This window comes from Salvelinus alpinus, chromosome 39 (assembly GCF_045679555.1).
Source record: "Salvelinus alpinus chromosome 39, SLU_Salpinus.1, whole genome shotgun sequence".
Classification (NCBI taxonomy): Eukaryota; Metazoa; Chordata; class Actinopteri; order Salmoniformes; family Salmonidae; genus Salvelinus; species Salvelinus alpinus.
Window position 1 is genome coordinate 7775787 of NC_092124.1, and position 20490 is coordinate 7796276.

The 20490-nt window shown below is 41.0% G+C and overlaps 1 protein-coding gene across 2 annotated transcripts in view; it reads right to left on the reverse strand.

The window, feature by feature from the left end:
- The window catches only part of LOC139566762 (uncharacterized), a 29642-nt gene that overhangs the window by 5599 nt on the left and 3553 nt on the right, over positions 1–20490 (reverse strand). Inside the window, exons 1-5 of one of the 2 annotated variants that reach the window (XM_071388055.1) lie at positions 10336–10846; positions 9817–9947; positions 6020–6193; positions 3654–3815; positions 3223–3334 (exon numbers count right to left, since the gene is read on the reverse strand). In XM_071388055.1, coding sequence (XP_071244156.1) covers positions 3223–3334; positions 3654–3815; positions 6020–6193; positions 9817–9947; positions 10336–10618 — 862 coding nt within the window. In that variant the 5' untranslated portion in view covers positions 10619–10846. Of the gene's footprint in view, positions 1–3222; positions 3335–3653; positions 3816–6019; positions 6194–9816; positions 9948–10335; positions 10847–20490 lie in introns of those variants that run through there. The other variant, XM_071388056.1, reaches the window with a different exon arrangement.

A 20490-nucleotide genomic window follows, 5' to 3' on the forward strand; every position in this document is an offset into this window, starting at 1 on the left:
ATCAACCCTGTTACTTTATTTGGCACTTAATAGCCTTTTTTAAATTTAACCCCTTTCTTAAGGGTAAAAAATGACATGCCACTTTAATACAGGGGGTGCTATTTTCCCATTAGCATAATTTGCTCTACAGATTAAACTGCCTCTTATTCAATTATTGCTCTTACTATATGCATATAAATAATACCATTGGAAAGAAAACAATCTCTAGTTTCTAAAACCGTTTCAATTTTGTCTCTGAGTGATACACAAGTCATTTGACAGCACTTTCCCTGACCAAGAAGTAGAATGCAAGAAGTCTATGCTCGCTTCAACGCTCTGCCTATATATGGTCATGACCCCTATGACCAGAAACACACTTCATTCGCCTTCCTCTGGGTGTCAAGAGGACGTCAGAGGAGAAATTCTTTGTTTATCTGGTACTGACGTGAAATAAGACCTATTTCTTTGGCGTGACCGACAACTTCCTGTTTTCTGATTCGCACGAGTTGGAGCTGCGATTGTGTACTGTTTTGCTGGCGTTATGGATGAAAACTATCTCCGTGTCGAATTTTGTTTGATACATGTGACCATATCATCGTAATGTATGTTTTTTCAATATAGTTTAATCAGATTATTTGAATTTTTTCGGGAGTTTTGTGGTGTTCCGTTGTCTGATTTTATTTACGTTTGAGAGATCCGTGCCACTCGACCAGTACCTGTGCTAAATGGAGTGGGAAAGGAACAATTCTGAACGGAACCAACGACTCATCTTGACAAAGGACACTTTGATCAACATTCTGATGAAAGATCAGCCATAGTAAGACCCAATTTACGATGTTATATCATATCTGTTGTGCATGTGAACTGGCCGTGGGCGCCTAGCCGAATCTGCCTGGTATAGCTATGCTAATTTAGCGCTACATTTTGTTTTCGTTATAAAACATTTAATAAATCTGAAATATTGTTTGGATTCACCAGATGTTGGGCTTTCAATATCTGTACGCTGTGTATTTTTCTGAAATGTTTTAAGATGAGTAATTCGTTATATGACGTTGGTCTCTGTAATTGTTCTGGCTGGGTCAGCACTATTTCAGATTGCAGCTGCAATGTAGAACTGTGATTTATACCTGAAAAATGCAAATTCTTCCAAAAAAAAACTATGCTATACCATAAATATGTTATCAGACTGTCATCTTATAAAGTTGTTTCTTGGTTAGTGGCTATATATATTTTTATTTAGTCGAATTAGTGATAGCTACTGACGCAGGAAAAAACTATTGGGAGTAAAAAAATCGTGTCCTTTGCTAACGTGGTTAGCTAATAGATTTACATATTGTGTCTTCCCTGTAAAACATTTAAAAAATCTGAAATGGTGGCTTTATTCACAAGACCTGTATCTTTCATCTGGTGTCTTGGACTTGTGATTTAATGATATTTAGATGCTACAAGTTACTTGTGACGCTATGCTAGCTATGCTACTCAGTGGGGGGGGGGGGGGGGGTGCTACCGGATCAGGGTTGGTGACTCGTGAGAAGTTAAGAGCAGAGAAAACCCCCTAAATTATATTTTTTCAACTTGAAATTTGATTACTTTTCCTAGAGTTACCCCAACATTAGAAAAAGTTTAACATCACCTTTGTTCATATTTCCATGAAAGCTGTACACCACTAGGGTACAAAGATTGTCTTAGGGTCATTTTTGACCCGGCAAGTTATAAAATAATTTACACACCAGAAAAACCACAAAGACACACACAATGAGAAATTTAGATTATGTGTGCTACTGTTTGAACTCAGCCAGCAGCTCCTGAAGAGGAAGATCACCATGGTTGGCACAGTTAGAAAGAACAAGTCTGAGCTCCCCCCTGCAATCCTCACAACAAGGGGGAGAGAGGCCTTCTCATCAAAGTTTGCCTTCACCCCCATCACCACTCTAGTTTCTGACCTCCCAAAGAGGAACAAGAATGTGGGCCTCCTGAGCACACTGCAAAAATCAGCTGAGATCAGTGATTGTGAGGACAGGAAGCCAGCCATCATCCTGGACTACAACCACCACAAAGGAGGTCTGGACAAGGTGATTGGAACTTACAGCTGCAGGAGGATGACTGCCCGCTGGCTCCTGGTCATCTTCCATAATATCATTGATTTGTCCTCATACAATGCCTTCGTGATATGGAACAAGATCAACCCTATCTGGATGCCTAATAAGCGGAACAAGAGGAGGGAGCAGCTGGAAAAGGCACTTGTAACCCCATACATTCAAAGAAGGGAGCACGTCCCCACACAGCAGCCTCTGAAAGCTGTTCAGGGGTCTGAATCCTGATCCACCTGAGGCTGCAGCTGGGGCAGGCAAGAGGAGGAAACAAATACTATGTGCTGCACATGTGAGAAATACATTTGCAAAGTCCATGCACACACACTTGCATACTGTCCTACATGTGATAATTAGAGTTGATTGATTTATGTTCTTCATGTTTTTGTATCTATTATCTTATTTTATTCTTATTTATTGTTGTTGTTTATACATCTTGTGGGTGGGGGCAATGGTTCCAAAAATGGGAGAAGACTAGTATTTTGTAGTTGAATTCCTCATTGTACAGTATATAAGACTATATCACTATGTTGCCAAAACGGTTCAAGACGTATTGTTTCCCTTCAATAAAATGCATTCAAAACTACTTTCTGCACATTTCTGCTACTTTCTTAGGCTTAACAAGTGCTATCTCTTGCTGAAAAAAGTATGTTTACACCTATGCAGTACCTTTAGCAATAATAATAATAATAAACCTCTACTTTAGTTAAGAAAACAAGTATGACAGGTGTGTTGTAATAAAAACGAGTGGTGTCCACTGATTAAATGCAGTCTTTCTGCATTGTCAACAGGGACAACCCAGATATTCACAAAGTTTGTGATGAATGACAGGTTGTTTCTTCATGCAAAATAGATGTGGGGTTTAAAATTCAATTAAGATGCTTTATTTTAGGGGTTTAGTGAAGGCGGGTAATTTCTTACCCTTAGTACAAGGGGATTATACAGAATATATAACAAGGGTTAACCTCTTGAGATGGGGGGGGAAAAAATAAAAAAGTGTTTTTTATTTAATTGAATATGTGCTCTTTATTTTTACACCAAGTTACACTACTCAAAAGCCACCTAATTGGTGGAACGACCTAATAGCCAGAAGCATCACTATTCCCATTGAAGAGCTATTACTGTATGTAGGCTATATGTATTTCTTGCTTACCTTGCTCCCCCATCTTTAGTCCACTCAGCAGAGCAATGCTCTCTGGTTCATCTTCTATTGTCTCCTCTTTGACCAGCATCAGATCAGGCTTCCCATCCTCCATGTCTACTGACTGTAAGAGGTACAGAAAAACATTGTGTTGGATCAAGAAATCTGATATGAGCAGCTTCTGATTGGGAAATGAGGGATTGCTATGAGTACTATGCAAACATGTTAGTTGATTTGATTACTTGAGTCTTTAATGGTTTGATAATTCAAAAGACATGGTCCCACACTTAAGACAAAAAGTGCTGATCTAGGATCTGTACATATAATCTTATTCATTATGATCCAAAAGGCAAAACTGATGCAGATTAGCACTCATACTCTGAGAAGCTTTGTGGATTCGGGTTCTGACCTAATACCATTCAGACATTTTAGAGTGGGCTCACCTCAGTGAGACTGTGTGTGTTCCTGTGCTGCTCAGCTGGTTCCTCTGTGGTTTCAGGAGGTGGTGTAGTCTGGTTGTCCTCCATGACCATGGTCCCCTCAGAGTTCCCCAGACTCTGCTCACACCCCTCCTCCTTCACCAGCACCATCTCTGGACCCTCCTCCTGGAAGAGACAGGTGATAGCCTCAGGTTACATATGCACCGGACATTTGACTGGAAGCATTTTCATTTATGTGACATTTGAGAAATGTACCAGACCCATATGCATTGGGTGCGTAACCTGATTAGGCCGTCCACCCACGGTGCTCAGAATGACAGAAATCACATTTAGACTATGGTAATTCATTTCAACAGAACGTGCGTCCTTCTTACCTAATTCCGATGCGCACTTTGAAGACGTTAGAATAACTGTCCACATGTACTTTTCTTTCAGCCAACAAGACGAGTAACGAACAGCAGAATCACTAGCCTATGTCAATCTACTACACCCCACAGTAGAAAAGTGTACCTATTCTATTGGTCAGCTTGTCGTTCTGTGCGATAAAGAAACAGCCTATTCCAAACAGACTTTGGGACAGTTGTGGGACAAAAGATCCCAAATTCATACAACAAGTAGGCCAAGGCTACATAAGAAAAACATTCAATCGCAATGAGGCTGATACATCAGATGAGAACGTTTACCTTAAAATGTTGATAAACTATTATTTCTTCACATTATAAGCACAGCAGTGTGCACAAGGCAGTGTGCAAATTTCCGTTCCATAATGCAATTAGCGGGACAACACAAGTCGTCAAAAGTGCAACGCACATGAGCGTGTTACAACAGTTTTGAAGTCGCTATTAAAAAGAGCTACTGTTTTTAATTCTCAACTGGTAATTGAAGCGCGCTTCCCATTCGCCATTCAGCGCATCACACACCACTTGCAATGTGAGCTGGAGGCATTATGCTGTTTGAAACATTAACGTTTTACTTCATATTATGAGGCAATCTTTAAGTGTATTTAGTAAGAGTATATTGGTTATAAAGCACTGTTGGGTGTATGCAGAATAGGGCGAGATCAGATGTGATGTATACTAAAGAGAGTCTCAATGAAAGTGTTAGAATGAAAAGTCCCATTTTGTGTTTATTAAACAAACAAGTGTTAAATACACCATATGAAAATCACACATACACGTCTTAACAAAAAATCTGCATGAACTTGACGAATTGCATTAATTTTCTTTTGAATGTAAGTAATGAAATAGGCATTTGTGACCATCATATAGCTTACACAGTACAAACACAATATGGTAACAGATTTTTAGGCTTATATATCACACAATGTCTGGATGCAATATTCTACCCAGGAATATTCAACACTGAAATCTGTTACTCTCTGTATTCCAAATGCATCTGTGGATCTTTTATGTTGACAACAATGACAATGAATCTTTGTCTTTAATGCAGGATTTGATCTAAATGTCAGAAGACCTTTCTCCCGTGTGGACCTTCAGGTGCATCTTCAGGTTACCAGCCTGGGCGAAGCGCATGTGACACTGGGTACAGCTGTAGGGTTTTTCCCCCGTGTGGACCCTTTGGTGCCTCTTCAGGGTGCAAGCCTGGGCGAAGCGCATGTGACACTGGGTACAGCTGAAGGGTTTCTCCCCCGTGTGGACCCTCTGGTGAATCTCCACCTTCTGGGGGCAGCTGAAGCCTTTGTTACAGAACATGCAGAGGAACCGTTTCTCTTTACTATTGCCTGATGTGGCGCCCCCTCCCGGAGCCTTCGCTCTAGCCCTTTTGTTTGAGTTCAATACCTGATCGAAAAGGACGCGACCGTGTGAATCGGAAGGTGCCATCGACGTGGACACTGGGTCGCAATCCCTGAAAGTGAGTAAAGGGGAGTGGGTCACGACATTTTGATTTTTTTCTATGCTTTCACTATAGTCTAAGAAGTCACTGTTGTTGCCTTGCGAGTGTCCTTCTCTTAAATGAGTCTCGTCTGCATTCCATGTCAGAGGTGCGTCACCCTCCACTTTTACAGTCACTTCATCTATGACTATAACCTCCCCTTTCTTATCTAGGGACCCTTCAGAGTATACACTACCACTGTACCGGTCCATTTCCCCTCTCATTGGATTAGTCTGTGTATCTAAGCCCACAGGCATGTCACCAGGTATCATCTCAGTCTCTGTAGCGTATGAACAGGACGGATCATTGCCAGCCTGTAACACATCACCTGTGTCCTGATGGGATAGAATCATCCTTGGGCTACCATAAAGTAAATACTCTGAGCAGGGAGCAGGAGGACAGCCCAGTTGCCCCAGCCCCATTAAAGTCTCGGTGTCTGTCTCTGACTTGAGGGCGGCGTTCGGCGTTCCACTGACCTCCGTGATGCTGCATCGGGTCCTGGGCTGCGCTGGGGCGGTGGTGGGGTCCTCCGTGGCTACAGGGGGCGCCACTCCAGCCGCTGCTCCAGTCTGGATGTCTCTGCTGTGCCGCCGGTCCTCCTCTCCTTCAGACCTCTCCAGCTTGACCCCAGGACCTGCAGCATCTGCATCCTGACACAAGAAGTATGTGTTTTTTAATGGGCTTCACACTTATATCATCAAATTCATGAGAACGTGGTCAAATAAGATATACAGTATCTTCATAAAGTATTCATATCCCATGACTTATTCCACATGTTGTTGTGTTACAGCCTGAATTCAAATGTATTAAATTGATTGTTTTTCTCACCCATCTATACACAATAGACCATGATGACAAAGTGAAAACATATTTTTAGAAATGTTAGCAAATTTACTGAAAATGAAATACAGAAATATCTCATATGCATAGGTATTCACACCCATGAGTCAATACATGTTAGAGTCACCTTTGGCAGCGGTTACAGCTGTGAGTCTTTCTAGGTAAGTCTAAGAGCCTTGCACAGCTCGATTGTACAATATTTGCACATTATTCTTTTTTAAATTCTTCAAGCTCTGTCAAGTTGGTTGTTGATCATTGCTAGACAGCCATTTTCAAGTCTTGCCATAGATTTTCAAGATGATTTAAGTCAAAACTGTAACTAGGTCACTCAGGAACATTCAATGTAATCTTGCTAAGCAACTCCAATGTATATTTGGCCTTGTGTTTTAAGTTACTGTCCTGCTGAAAGCTGAATTTGTCTCCCATTGTCTGTTGGAAAGCAGTTTGAACCAGGTTTTCCACTAGGATTTTGCCTGTGCTTAGCTCTATACCGCTACTTTTTATCCTAAAAAAACTCCCTAGTCCTTGGCGATGACAAGCATACCAATATCATGATGCAGCCACCACCATGCTTGAAAATATGAAGAACGACACTCAGTGATGTGTAGTGTTTGCCCCAAACATAACGCTTTGTATTCAGGACATAAAGTTAATTTCTTTGCAGATATACAGTGCCTTCGGAAAGTATATAGACACCTTCACATTTTCCAGATATGTTACATTAGCCTTATTCTAAAATGTATATAACATTTTAAAAATCCTCAATCTACACACAATACCCCATAATGACAAAATTAAAACAGGTTTTTAGAAATACCTTATTTACATGATTATTCAGACCCTTTGCTATGACACTCGAAATTGAGCTCAGGTGCATCCTGTTTCCATTGATCATCCTTGAGATGTTTCTACAACTTGATTGGAGTGCACCTGTAGTAAATTAAATTGGACATGATTTGGAAAGTTACACACCTGTCTATATAAGGTCCAACAGTTGACATGGATGTCAGAGCAAAAACCAAGCCATGTTCTCAAAGGAATTGTCTGTAGTGTTCAGAGACAGGGTTGTGTCGAGGCACAGATCTGGGGAAGGGTACCAAAACATTTCTACAGCATTGAAGGTCCCCAAGAACACAGTGGCCTCCATCACTCTTAAATGGAAGAACTTTGGAACCACCAAGACTCTTCCTAGAGCTGGCCGCCCGGGCAAACTGAGCAATCAGAGGAGAAGGGCTTTGGTCAGGGAGGTGACCAAGAACCCGATGGTTAGTCTGACAGAGTTCTAGAGTTCCTCTGTGGAGATGGGAGAAGCTTCCAGAAGGACAACCATCTCTGCCGCACCAAAAATCAGGCCTTCATGGCAGAGTGGCCAGATGGAGGCCACTCCTCAGTAAAAGGCACATGACAGTCCGCTTGGAGTTTGCCAAAAGGGACCTAAAGACTCTCAGACCATGATAAACAAGATTCTCTGGTCAGATGAAACCAAGAATGAACTCTTTGGCCTGAATGCCAAGCTTCACTTCTAGAGGAAACCTGGCACCATCCCTACGGTAAAGCATGGTGATGGCAGCATCATGCTGTGGGGAGGTTTTTCAGCGGCAGGGACTGGGAGACTAGTCATGATCGAGGGAAGGATGAACGGAGCAAAGTACAGAGAGATCCTTGATGAAAACTGCTCCAGAGTGCTCAAAAGCTGACTGGGTGATCAGAAGCTCAGACTTCCAACAGGACAATGACCCTAAGCACACATCCAAGACAACACTGGAGTGGATTCACAACAAGTCTCTGAATGACCTTGAGTGGCCCAGCCAGAGCCCGGATTTGAACCCGATCGAATATCTCTGGAGACCTGAAAATAGCTGTGCAGCAACACTCCCCATCCAACCTGACAGAGCTTGAGAGGATCTGCAGAAAGGAATGGGAGAAACTCCCCCAAAACAGGTGTGCCAAGCTTGTACCGTCATACCCAAGAAGACTCAAGGCTGTAATCGCTGCCAAAGGTGCTTCAAAGTACTGAGTAAAGGGTCTCAATACTTAAGTAAATGTGATCCGTTTAAAAAATATACATAAATTAGCAAAAATGGCTAAAATCCTGTTTTTGCTTTGTCATTATGGGGTATTGTGTGTAGATTGATGGGGGGGATGACAATTTAATCAATTTTTGAATAAAGCTGTAACCTAACAATACGTGGAAAAAGTCAAGAGGTCTGAATACTTTCCGAAGGCACTGTGCGTTAGTGCCTTACTGCAAACAGGATGCATGTTTTGTTATATTTGTATTCTGTACAGGCTTCCTTCTTTTAACTCTGTCATTTACATTAGTATTGTGGCATAACTACAATGTTGTTGATTCATCCCCAGATTTCTTATTTCACACCCATTAAACTCTTAACTGTTTTAAAAATCACAATTGGCCTGATGGTGAAATCCCTGACCAGTTTCCTTCCTCTCAGGCAACAGAGTTAGGAAGGTTGTCTGTATCTTTGCAGTGACTGGGTGTATTGATACATCATCTAAAGCCTAATTAATTACTTCACCATGCTCAAAGGTGCCCTTCTTTGCGAGGCATGGAAAAACCTCCCTGGTCTTTGTGGTTGAATATGTGCTTGATATTCACTGCTCGATTGAGGGACCTTAAAGATACTTGTATGTGTGGGGTACAGAAATGGGCTAGTTATTCAAAAATCATGTTAACCTCTATTATTGAACACGGAATATGTCCACGCAACTTATTATGCGATCTGTTAAGCACATTTGTACTCCTGAACTTATTTAGGCTTGCCATAACAAAAACTTAACTCAATACATTTCAGCTTTTTATTTTGTATTAATTACTAAAATGTTCTACAAACAAAATTCCACTTTGACATTATGGGGTATTGTGTAGAGATCAATGACACAAAATCTAAATTTAATACATTTTCAATTCAGACTGTAAGAAGTAAGACACATCGGCGAAAGTTATTAAAGTCTCATTTGAACTACAACTCAGCAGCCTTGTTAGCGTGCCTGCTCAAGTTGAGGACTTACAGGACGATAAAAACCTTTAAATTACAGTCCGTTTGATGTGCTTTATATTAGATTACACTGGAGCTTTTTTACTGAACATTGCCAGCCAGTACTTTAAAAAAATGCTAAACTGAATTTTTCTGCTTTGTGCTTCTTCTTGGTTGTCAAATACGTTGAAAACCGGCATAGGGTAAGTAAATGACCTCAGATACACATACATTTTAATATATATATATCAATGTAAATTTTAAGCAAATTCGTAACCTACAAAACGAGGGACCATGGCGTAGTGGATAACATTGTTGAAAGGAAGTCTTTCAAGCTCCCCTAAGACAGATAGCTGAGGGGAGCCTTTCTGAACCAAACGGGCCACATTTGATTTACAAAGTGACTGTCATTTTTAATGCAACACTATTACACTAACCTCTATCATGATAACTTGCTGGGTTGAAGTTCCACTCCCCTCATCAACAGTGATTGGTTGGTCATCTCTCCATGCATTGTGTCCCACTGGCTTCACAAAATTGATTTGGCCTCCAGTGAGATGTCCGCCACCTGAAAGAGGAGATGAGGTGGTTTGATAAGCGACTGTCAATGTTCAACAGTATATTCCCACTATTGACAGTTTTGACACTGTCTAGAATTGGCAAGAATATAAGGTAACACTTCTCATAACTTCTTGATATTCTATGTATTGATTGATGTACTATATTCCATGCATCACATTGTTTTCATTGAGTAAATAGGAAATACAGTAAATCAAGACCTGGTTAGAATATGAAATTGTGTCTTTGCGAAAGATAGCTAAGTATACTATTGCATACTATCCTAAACCTGACCGAATTCTGGGTAACACATCTGGACACAGAGGGGAACGGGCACTGGGCTACTGTATATATGAACGGCGACAGGCCGCGCAGCCTCGGCCTTCTGCAAAAAGTACCTCTTGCCATTCCTCTGTATTGGTCGAGGATCTTAACACTGTTGGGTCGACTGGCGAGGACGCGCTCTCGCATTGTCCTGTCTGCGCGCTCCCGTGCCACCTTCAGTTCCTGAAGCTGTAATTTCCTCCGCAATGCCCTGTTCTGTTTCTGGCTTTCAGAAATTTCCAAACGAAACACTGCATAGTCATCGTCTACGAGTTTACAGATCTCTGCCACTGCTGCATTCGCTAGCACCTCCATGATGGAGGCTATTTGAGTGTGAAAAACCATACAGTTAGCCATTGTTAGCAGCTAGCTATCGTTACCTATAACATATATCAACCAAGTCCTGTCTCCAACGCGAATTAAAGACTACATGGCGTAAGTATGTGATGCTGTGTAGTTAAAATAATAATATTTTGTGCTCCATGGCGTTAATAAATGTCTAAATAACAACAATAAAAACGCTAACGTGGAAATTGTTCTTGGTCACTGTTCACTTCCGTTTACAGTGAAGAGAAATGTTATTGGTTGGCGTCGTAGCGCAAAGGGTGTGCCTAAATGAAAAGCGTATGCGCGCTGTTCTTCTTCGATGAGGTTTAACGGCGGTTGGCATCCAAATATGTTGCATTACCGCCACCTACTAGATTAGAGTACAACTCACTTATACTTTGCTTGAAAAAATGTATAAATACCCTTTCATCTGACACTACAAATGTAATAAATATAACACCACCCTACTCCCCTATTGAAATATATTTAGTCCTACCTCATGCCAACAACCTGAAATGGGACATCACCACTTAACACACCCTGTAACTCTTCTGATGTCAAGTCTTGCACACCCAAATACCTCTCTGCAGCTGCCACCACAACCTCAATTTTCTGCGGCTTACGTTCCACCCCTGCAGTACAGTTGATAACCATTGCTATAAGTGCAAAAAAAATCCAGTCTTACTGAAACATATTTCACTTGTTGACCTTCCCCTCTGTACTGGTACAGTTCTACTACTCACACCACTCCTCTCAGGATCCCTCCCCCTTGACCCATTTTCCTCTACTTTCTTCACTGCCTCAGCATAAGACAACTTCTGCACTACTCTAACCCTGGAAACCTCAACCTGCCTCTCTCGCACGGGACATTTCTGATCCCCAGCCCCATGGGCACCCCAACAATTAACACATACCACTACTTTCCCCAATGCTACACATTCCTTTGTCTCATGCCCTTCTGCACACTTCTCACACCAAGGAACCTCCCTCCTACACACTGCTGCCACATGCCCATAAGCTTGACACCTGTAACATCTTAATGTATTTGGCACAAAACCGCATTTAACTTATATATCCTAACATCACTTTGTCTAGCAAAGACTCAACATCAAAATTCAAAAGAACAGAATGACTCTTCTGTTTCACCACTGTGTCACACCAAACGACGAGCATCACAAACACCGGGAATCTTCCCCTTCAGTTGGTCAACTTTTACATTTATTGCTACCCCAGTAATCACTCCTTTCAATGGCACCCTTTTCTTGAGAGCAAAACAATTCACATTTCTTGACACCATTCGTTTAACGGCGAGCGCCTTCTCCCTCTGACCAGCAGAAACACAAATAATTATCACAAGACCACTTCTGGTTACCCTCACCGATTCCACAGCACCCAACTCTGTTTTCACCCACCTTGAAACCACAAATGGATCAGCCAAAAGGCAAGGGTCCACTTTTTCCAAAAACTTCACTCCTACCGTCACATATTCATCTTTATTCTGACCCTCGGTGCAAGCCTCGTGCTCCAAGAACTTCACCACACCTACCACCTCTGATACCTTGACCTCATTCACTTCCATTTCTCCTCCTGTCTTCAGCTCTCTGCTTACACTTTCTACCATTCTTCTTTAACAAACCATCTCCCTTTTTCCCACCATTTTTAACCGACTCAAGCTCACCAACTTCCTCCCTCTCTCTCTTAGACCTCCTCTGCCTCTCTTTTTCCATCCATTCCTCCTCCGTATTCCAAGTATACGTCTCCTGATAATACTGCACTTCTCCTGACATACATCTTGTTCTTGCATTGTTAAGGGACGCCATTTAACCGGCTGTCACAATCTCCGTACAATCAGCACGAACCACTCGGGATGTAGCGCTCAACATTGCATCCCACTTATAAAGCAGCTGATTAGTCTTGATGTTGTTCTTTATCAAAAGCTACTGCAACGCTTTTCTATTTCAAACAAGCGCGCTCTTCCAACCACCATCCCCTTGTCGATAGCTCACTCTGGACATGTACTCTCGGCTACGTCACTTCCTTGGTTCCCCACGCTGTTTTTTTAAATATGGTAGTGCTTATTACATTACACATCAAGGCCCTCACTGGCCCTCGCTAGCCAATCAGAACCTGCTCCATGGCTAAATATGTGGTGGCTTCAAGTTGTTTAAGGTCTTTCATATATAGATTTTTTGTTATCAGGGAGAGGCTATATATCTAGCTTATAAAAATATATATTTATATATGTTTGGCTGGAATTATGCTAACCTGTTTGCAATCCCTTTAGCTTTGCTAACTAGCTTGCTGGCTAGTTACAAAGGTTAGCTGGCTAGTTAACTACAGTAGTTGGCTACTACCATCAAGTAGTTGTGTTATATTAAGCCTGTTTGCAGAATGCATACTGGCATTTTAATTTAGCACAGGAAAAGGGAATCTGGACACAATGTGGACACCGTAGACACATTTTAATGTTTGTGTGGATGCATGACGTTGTCGGAATTACATGATAAGAACTCCATGATCAGAATAGAAAAGCTGCATGAACTGTCAAGTCTAGACATGGCCTCAGAACTGACTGAAACGAATCCGTTCGTCCCCACTCAACTCTTGCTGTGCGACATAGTCCCCGTCTGTATTAGATAGAACAGATGAGCAAGTCCTTGGGGGCCGGAGTGGTGTCACACTTTTACCCCATCCCTAGCAAACACAGCTGATTAAACTAATTGCATTCTAAACTGATTTTTTAACTTTTACTGTGAAAAGTACACACACGAAAAAGTTTTTTTTTTTAAACATGTTTTGAGCAAAATAGTGTTTTTTTAGACAACTGCAAATCCGTGATGTCATCGGCCTCCACCCTTGCTTGAGGAACATTGAGCAGACGCTCTTATCCAGAGCGACTTAAAGGAGAAATTAGGGTTAAGGGCCTTGCTCAAGAGCACATTGGCAGATTTTTTCACCTAGTCGTCTCGGGGATTTGAACCAACAACCTGGTCCAACGCTCTTAACCGCTAGGCTACCTGCCGGAAAAAGATCCAATATAAAGAGAAAGAGGGAATGTCCACTCACCGTTCTACTGCTCCCAAATATGTTTTATAAACATAATGGAACCATCCTACAGATCGCATTCACACTTTTCCAGAAATAGCAGACGGCTCCTAAATTCCATTGCATGGCAGCTGGACGTTCTCATCATAAAGCAACGGTGAATCATTGTAATAAGTTTGCTTGTTTTAAGTTTTAATTTGAATAAAAAAACATCCGTTTTTTTAAAACAACATTTCTAAATAGCATGGTCAGAAGCATAATATAATAAAATCGCTAGGATAAAAAAGACAACGTATTGCTGTTGAAGCAGCCTTTGTTATAGCCTATAGGCATAAGGGTAGCCTATGGAGGGCTTGGTTTTTAATCATATGAAACGGAAAACAAGCAATTGTTACAGGAAAATTATTTCTAAATACAAGAGTCACCAGCATATCTCATCTCTCATTTCATGATGGGCATATGGACACATGTAGCCTACATGGAGGGGTTTTTAACGGACGTGCAAAACTGGAGCTGGCTAAGATTTATTGGTGATTAAGATTTATTTCAAAGCAGTCATAATGCAAAATGCATCATGCCGGCTGTATTTCTGTATTTTGCATACAGTGCATTCGGAACGTATTCAGACCCCTTGACTTTTTCCACATTTTGTTACATTAGAGCCTTATTCTAAAATGTATGAAATAGTTTTCCCCACCTTAATCTACACACAATACCCCATAATGACTAAGCAAAAACAGGTTTAGACATTTTTGCAAATGTATTAGAAATAAAAAACTGATATCACATTTACATAAGCATTGTTAGGTTCTAATTTTCAGAGTAAATAACTCACGGACACAAGAGAAGCTTAACCAAGTTTAATTATTCCCAAAGCGTCAATATAGCTGTAATTCAGACAAGACATTTCACACAAGCACTGATATTTAACCCTTTCTCCAAAGCTGAGTCTCCTCCTACCCATCTGTACAAACATCGTTCTTTACTGCTAGGCAGGACACTAGTGATACGGGTCATAAACTTCTATTTCTCCCTTAAGGTGACCTGACCTGACCTCAACCCCCCTCTATCACCAATCCATGGCTCTCTCCCCTTATCAATGCCTGCCACATGTAACCACTTCCCTGCACTCAACACATTCCAAGCTTAGTTGCACACACTATATACCTTCCTCCTATAACCCTTAACTTCTGGTGTAGACCCTCTAAACCTTAGCACTCCATCAGTGACATGAATAAGTATATTTTCATATTCTCAGAACCCAACAGTATTCAGACCCTTTACTCAGTACTTTGTTGAAGAATTACAGCCTCGAGTCTTCTTGACTATGACGCTACAAGCTTGGCACACCTGTATTTGGGGAGTTTACTATTTGGGGAGTTTCTCCCAAGCTCTGTCAGGTTGGATGGGGAGCGTAGCTACACAGCTATTTTCGGTTCTCTCCAGAGATGTTCGATCGGGTTCAAGTCCGGGCTCTGGCTGGGCCAATCAAGGACATTCAGAAACTTGTGCTGAAGCCACTCCTGCATTGTCTTAGCTGTGTGCTTAGGGTCGTTGTCCTGTTGGAAGGTGAATCTTCGCCCCAGTCTGAGGTCCTGAACAAGTTTTGACACACTGTTTTGCAATGAAGGTCTACAGTAGCCTCAACAGCACTCTGTAGGGTAGCACTATGGTGTAGCCATAGGACAGCTAGCTTCCGTCCTTCTCTGGGTACATTGACTTCAATACAAAACCGAGGAGGCTCATGGTTCTCACCCCTTTCCATAGACTTATACAGTTAATTATGAAAACTTCCGGAGGATGTCCTCCAATCTATCAGAGTTCTTGCAGCATGAACTGACATGTTGTCCACCCAATCAAAGGATCAGAGAACTAATCTATTACTGAAAGCATAAGCTACAGCTAGCTAGCACTGCAGTGCATAACATGTGGTGAGTAGTTGACTCAAAGAGAGAGAAAGACAATAGCTGATCAGTTTTGAACCAATTCGTTTCTTCAAAAATTAAGGAGAAGCAAGTGTCATTTTCCCCCCGTTTCACTTACTTAGCTAGCAAATGCAGCTAGCTAGTTTAGCCTACTCAAACACCCTGCTCAAACAGAGGGATGCTGTGTTAGCTAGCTGGCTATGACTTTCCAACACAACACTGGAACTCTTATAAATCAAAGGTAAGCTTTTTGTTTTAGAAATGTATTGCCACCGGGGGCCGCCATTGTAAATTCTAAACTGCTTACTGACTGTACACTAACTTTACTGCATGATTGTAGCGGGTTTACTAACATGTTAGTTCTATTAGCTATGTTGACTATGATGTTACTTTAGCTAATATGGTGACAACGATGTAGACCGTGTGTAGCAGTTATGATATGAGTATTGTGAGGCCTGGTACAGGGGGAACTTCAGATGAGTCTTGTGAGGTCTGGTACAGGGAGAACTTCAGATGAATCTTGTGAGGCCTGGTACAGGGGGAACTTTAGATGAATCTTGTGAGGCCTGAATCTTGTGAGGCCTGCTTCACTTACCATTTCTACTGATCTGCGTGCCATTTATGGTTTTCATATGCACATTTTTGTTGAACAGTTTCATTCATAATAACGTCTTCTATCTCAAAATCATTGTCATGTGGTTAATCAAGATCTAAATCTAAATGAAGATTATACAAATCTAAAAGTAACTTCTATTGCCATTGCCAACTATGTAAAAATAGCCAACATAAAGCTAACCAACAAAATCTTTGCAGCCTGCAGGTAGAAAATATCCTGATAAAAATAAATACCCTATGAATCACATTGACTACGAATGGCCTGTCTGCAACGAACTTGAAACATTGTATCAACTGGGTCTGGCCATAATAACCTTTGTCTACGGTTATGGGACTGCCCTCTTCAATTCAAACCATACACTTACAATGTTCAAGTCCGGAGACTGAGATGGCCACTGCAAAATGTTGATTTTGTGGTCAATTAACCATATATTTGTGGATTTTAATGTGTGCTTGGGGTTATTGTCTTGCTGGAAGGTCTACTTCCCACCAAGTTCGGGACCCAGAACTCTGCCTCCTGGCAGAGGCGACTACATTTTTGGCTAAAATGACCTGCTACTTGGTAAAGTTCATGATGCCGTTGACCTCAGCAAGGGCCCCAAGAACAGTGGATGCAAAATACTCCCATAATGTAAAAAATCCAATGTAAAAAATCCAACACCACATTTTACAATAGGTATGAGGTACTTTTCTGCATATACAGTTGAAGTCGGAAGTTTACATACACTTAAAACAAATTTTTCAACCACTCCACAAATGTTTTGTTAACAAACTATAGTTTTGGCAAGTCAGTTAGGACATCTACTTTGTGCATGACACAAGTAATTTTTCCAACAATTGTTTACAGACAGATTTTTTCACTTATAATTCACTGTATCACAATTCCAGTGGGTCAGAAGTTTACATACACTAAGTTGAGTGTGCCTTTAAACAGCTTGGAAAATTCCAGAAAACTATGTCATGGCTTTAACAGCTTCTGATAGGCTAATTGACATCATTTGAGTCAATTGGAGGTGTACCTGTGGATTTATTTCAAGGCCTACCTTCAAACTCCGTGCCTCTTTGCTAGACATCATGGGAAAATCAAAATAAATCAGCCAAGACATCAGAAAAAAAGTCTGGTTCATCCTTGGGAGCAATTTCCAAACGCCTGAAGGTACCACGTTCATCTATACAAACAATAGTACGCAGGTATAAACACCATGGGACCACGCAGCCGTCATACCACTCAGGAAGGAGACCCATTCTGTCTCCTGGAGATGAACGTACTTTGGTGCAAAAAGTGCAAATCAATCCCAGAAGAACAGCAAAGGACCTTGTGAAGATGCTGGAGGAAACAGGTACAAAAGTTTCTATATCCACAGTAAAACGAGTCCTATATTGACATAACCTGAAAGGCCGCTCAGCAAGGAAGAAGCCACTGCTCCAAAACCGCCGTAAAACCGCCGCAACATCTCAAGACATCAGTCAGGAAGTTAAAGCTTGGTCTCAAATGGGTCTTCCAAATGGACAATGACCCCAAGCATACTTCCAAAGTTATGGCAAAATGGCTTAAGGACAACAAAGTCAAGGTATTGGAGTGGCCATCACAAAGCCCTGACCTCAATCCTATAGAAAATTTGTGGGCAGAACTGAAAAAGCGTGTGCGAGCAAGGAGGCCTACAAACCTGACTCAGTTACACCAGCTCTGTCAGGAGGAATGGGCCAAAATTCACCCAACTTATTGTGGGAAGCTTGTGGAAGGCTATCCGAAACATTTGACCCAAGTTAAACAATTTAAAGGCAATGCTACCAAATACTAATTGAGTATATGTAAACTTCTGACCCACTGGGAAAGTGATGAAAGAAATAAAAGCTGAAATAAATCATTCTCTCTACTAGTATTCTGAAATGTCACAATCTTAAAATAATGTGGTGATCCTAACTGACCTAAAACAGGGAATGTTTACGAGGATTAAATGTCAAGAATTGTGAAAAACTGAGTTTAAATGTTTTTGGCTAAGGTGTATGTAAACTTCCGACTTCAACTGTACCTCCATTTCTCGACGCCAAACACACCACTGGTGTGCGTGGCGAAAGAGCTCTATTTTCATGTCATCTGACCATAACACCAGTTCCAATCCAAGTGCCAATACCGTTTAGTAAACTCCAGCCAGTGCTATGGTCTGCCAGGAGGCTGGAACTTGGCTGAAAGTGGATCTTCCAGCAAGACAACCCCCAGCACTCATCCAATTATAATTTTTTGGGTCAAAAATCTACCCAAAATACTCTAGTGTCAAAGTGGAAGAAAAATTATATAATTTTATTCACCGCCCTGAGTAAGTACATGTTAAACACCATTTGCAGTGTTTACAGTTGTGAGTCTTTTAGGATAAGTCTGTAAGGGCTTTGCACACCTGGGTTGTGCAATATTGGCTCATTCTTTTTTAAATTCTTCAAGCTCTGTCAAGTTGGTTGATCATTGCGAGACAGCCATTTTCAAGCAGATTTAAGTCTAAACTGTAAGTAGGCCATTTAGGAACATTCAATGTCATCTTGGTAATTAACTCCAGTGCAGATTTGGCCATGTGTTTTAGGTTATTGTCCTGCTGAAGGTGAATCTTTCTCCCATTGTCTGTTGGAAAGCAGACTGAACCAGGTTTTCGTTCTAGGATTTTGCCTGTGCTTCGCTCCATTCGGTTTATTTTTATCATGAAAAACTCCCCAGTCATTGCAGATTACAAGTATACCCATAACATGATGGAGCCACCACCATGTTTGAAAATGTGAAGAGTTGTACTCAGTCATGTGTTGTGTTTACTTTGTTTTCCGGAGAAAAACGTAGTTTCTTTGCCAATTTTGTTTTGTAGTATTACTTTAGTGTCTTGTTGCAAACAGGATGCATGTTTTGGAATATTTGTATTTTGTAAAGGCTTTTTTCTTTTCACTCTGTCATTTACGTGACTATTGTGGAGTAATTTCAATGTTGTTGATCCAATGTTGTTTTCTCCTGTCACACCCATTAATCACAATTGGTCTCATGATGAAATTCCTGAGTGGTTCCCTTCCGCTCTGGCAACTGAGTTGTATCTTTGTAGTGACTGGGTGTATTGATACAACATCCAAAGTGTAATTAATAACGTCACCATGCTCAAAAGGAGATTCAATGTTTACTTTAGTTTATTTTTACCCATCTACCAATAGGTGCCCTTCTTTGCGAGGCATTGGAAACCTCACTGGTCTTTTTGGTTGAATCTGTGCTTGAAATTCTCACAACTTCACTGAGGGACCTTATAGATAAGTGTATGTGTGGGGTACAGAGATGAGGTAGTCATTCAAAAATAATGTTAAACACTATTATTGCACAAAGGGAGTACATGCATCTTATGTGATCTGCCAAGCAAATTTCTACTGCTTAAATTATTTAGGCTTGGCATAACAAAGTGGTTGAATACTTATTGAGTCAAGACATTTCAGCTTTTCTTTTGTAATATGTAAAAAAATCTTAAAACAAAATTCCACTGACATTATGGGGTATTGTGTGTAGATCATTGAAACAAAATCTAAATTTAATCAATTTTAAATTCAGGCTGTTATGCAACAAAATGTGGAAGTCAAGGGTTGTAAATACTTTCTGAAGGCAAAAGTATTCACTGAGTGTACAAAATATTAAGGACCTGGATCTTTCCATGACAGACTGACCAGGTGAAAGCTATGATCCCTTATTGATGTCACTTGTTAAATCAAATCTAATTTTATTTGTCACATACAAGGTTAGCAGATGTTTATGCGATTGTAGCGAAATGCTTGTGCTTCTAGTTCCAACAATGCAGTAATATCTAACAAGTAATTTAACAATTCCCCAACAACTACCTAATACACACAAATCTAAAGGGGTGAATGAGAATATGTACATGTAATAGGCAAGGTGCAATAGATGGTATAAAATACAGTATATGCATGTGATATGAGATATGTAAACATGATTAAAGTGGCATTATTTAGAGTCGCATTGTATAAAGTGACTAGTTATCCATTTATTAAAGTGGCCAGTGATTGGGTCTCAATGTAGGCAGCAACCTCTCTGAGTTAGTGATTGCAGTCTGATGGCCTTGAGATAGAAGCTGTTTTTCAGTCTCTCAGTCCCAGCTTTGATGCACCTGTACTGACCTCGCCTTCTGGATGGTAGCGGTGTGAACAGGCAATGGCTCGGGTGGTTGATGTCCTTGATGATCTTTTTGGCCTTCCTGTCACATCAGGTGCTGTAGGTGTCATGGAGGGCAGGTAGTTTGCCCCTGGTGATGCGTTGTGCAGACCGCACCACCCTCTGGAGAGCCT